Source organism: Eublepharis macularius, chromosome 2, assembly GCF_028583425.1.
Source record: "Eublepharis macularius isolate TG4126 chromosome 2, MPM_Emac_v1.0, whole genome shotgun sequence".
NCBI lineage: Eukaryota > Metazoa > Chordata > Lepidosauria > Squamata > Eublepharidae > Eublepharis > Eublepharis macularius.
Genome location: NC_072791.1, coordinates 149,951,484 through 149,954,245, shown reverse-complemented (window position 1 = coordinate 149,954,245; position 2,762 = coordinate 149,951,484). Strand labels below are relative to the sequence as shown.

The window sequence follows — 2,762 nt, the reverse complement described above, 5'->3', positions numbered from 1 at the left end:
GGGCCAGCTTCCTCTCTTTCCCTCCCCACTCCTGTACTTTCCCAAAACTCCAAAACACTCCCAACATTCCAGAAGATAAAATTTCAATTACTCCTAGAATTTTGCAAGAGTTGGGGTCATTTTAAGCTTGCCTTAACCCAAACTAGCCTGAAACTGCTGGTTTCAACTATTATTTCAGCTGAAATATACATGAACATGCACCCCTACTGTAAGTTACACATAATGCACACTCTGCTCTGTCTGCTAGTATTTGGGCAACTTTAACCTGGCTCCAAATGCATCCAGAGCTACTGCTTTGTATATTCTAGCCTAAATAAAAAAAGTATGCCAAAAGGTATTAAACTTCATCCCAGGGGAAGACTGAAAACAGCCATGGAACAACCAAAGCTGAGTGCCTCCTATGGCATTACCATTGCCAATTAAGGGTTGAACCACATGGCCTTGAGGCATTGACAGAGTTGCTGGGGAGTTTGGCTTTGCTTGCTTTTAGCTATTACTAGAAAAATTCCCTGTAAGTTAAATGGCCAGTGTGACCCTGCTTCATACTTCACCCTATGTGAGATATATATACACTAGTAATCAAGCCCATTGTATAAACAATAGGCTGTAGAATAACTGGTGCCCTGGCCACACACTCGGCCCTCCACGCCAAGGCTCCTGCTGCCCCTGCCGCCACTCAGGCCAGCATCTGCAGCTCATAGGGTGACAGAGCGGCACAGCCAGTTGATCCCTCAGCCACCGCCACACTTGGGGTGGCCTGTGCCATTCCTGGAGCTGCATAGGCCGGCAGCTGAGGCTCTGGAGGGACCAGTGCAGCTCTGCTGGCTGCTATAGCAGCCACTTGGGCCAGCGTGTCTTCCCCCTGCATCCCGGCTGAGTACATGGGTGTGGACTCCATCTCTGGGCTCTCGTGGCTAGGTAAGCCCATTGCTGATGACTCACTTTTTATCTCCGTGAGTGTGCTTGTGCGAGGATAAAGAGTGAATCGTTGGCAACACAGTTTGCCTTTTATATCTTAGAATGAAAGATTTGGTTTGTGCTGCTCAGCACCAAATATAAGCTGAGGCTCCAGAAAAATTTATCTCACTTCTTTGCTGCACCTTAAAGTTTATCAGGTAGTTGTGTCTCTTACTTAACCTACTTTATAGAATTCTTTCAGTTATTGTGAGAATATCACACACACACTAATATCATTCTTAATACTCTAAAAAATGACAAATGATAATAATAATTCTGAATTTATGTTTTCAGTAATTCACACAGAAATTGAATGAAGATTATCCTCTCATCAATATCAAGAAGATGATTACTCTATTTCATTTAGAAGGCATAAGCAAGATTCTTGAAATGGTGCCCAGGGGAATTTATCACTCCAGAATGTGACAGGTTCATATCTAATACTCAAAAAGTGCAACTGTCCAATTTTCTTCTCAGGGTCATAACTAAATTGCCTCCCTAATCAATTCATGCTTTCATCAAGTAGATAATTGAGATGGAATAAATGGCCAATCACACCAAGAGCACTGTAAAAGAATTCATTTTGTTTGGAATCACTGATCGTCCAGATTTGCAGGTTCCCCTCTTTGTAGTATTCCTTCTGGTCTATGTTATCACTGTGATAGGAAATCTGGGGATAATTTTCTTAATCAGGACTGACACTAATCTCCATACTCCCATGTACTTCTTCCTTAGCCACTTAGCTTTTGTTGACTTTTGCTATTCTTCTGTCATTGCACCTAAAATGCTGATAAACTTTTTAGCATCTAAGAAAACCATTTCATACAATGCATGTGCAGCACAGTTGGGCTGCTTCCTAACATTCATGATCACAGAGTGTTTTCTTCTGGCAGTGATGGCATATGATCGCTATGTGGCCATCTGTAACCCACTGCTTTATCAAACCATCATGTCTCAGAGAGTGTGTTTCCAACTGATAGCTGCCCCTTATATATATAGCTTTGGTGTTGCTCTGTTTCACACAATAGTCACATTCCGCTTGTCCTTCTGCTCTGCTAATGTGATCAATCATTTCTACTGTGATGACCTCCCACTGTTAGCACTTTCTTGTTCTGACACCAGCACTAAACAGATTCTGATCTATGCTTTTGCTGGGTTTGACATGATATGCTCCCTTCTCATTGTACTCATCTCTTATATTTTTATCCTCTCTGCCATCCTAAGAATTCGTTCTTCTCAAGGCCGACAGAAAGCCTTCTCTACCTGCGTTTCTCACCTGACAGCTGTTACTATCTTCTATGGAACTCTGATCTTTATGTATTTGCAGCCTAGTACTAACCACTCACTAGAGACTGATAAAATTGCCTCTGTCTTCTACACGCTGGTGATTCCCATGTTGAACCCTTTGATCTACAGTCTGAGAAATAAGGAAGTTAAGGATGCTCTGAAGAGAACAAAAGAAAGAATTGTTCTCTGATAAGAATTTAGAAGCTTGTTCCTTTCCAATGTTTATTACACCCAGCAATTAAAAGAAACTTGGAGTGTTCAATCGCCAACATCTCTGCTTAGAAGAATCAGTAGTACATGTTGTGAAAGACCTCTGCCTAAGACCCTGGAGATCCACTACCAGTTTGAGTAGAGAATACTGACCTTGTTGGACTCTTGGTCTGACTCTTAAGCTCTGTTCACAAGTTACATTCAATTATTAATTGTACATGTGTAGAATAATTCTCATGTTACAGTCAATGCATGTAAAGTTGAACAAGCAACCCCAGTTGTGCTGGGTGGGAAACCCTACATTAGAC

At 41.9% G+C, this 2,762-nt stretch overlaps 1 protein-coding gene across 1 annotated transcript; it reads left to right on the top strand.

Annotated features, from left to right (window-relative positions):
- The first annotated feature begins 1,492 nt into the window (after nt 1–1,492).
- LOC129324252 (olfactory receptor 1038-like) lies at nt 1,493–2,434 on the top strand. The gene is given in 1 exon segment (XM_054971412.1): nt 1,493–2,434. A coding segment is annotated over 1 exon segment (942 nt).
- The last annotated feature ends 328 nt before the right edge of the window (nt 2,435–2,762 follow it).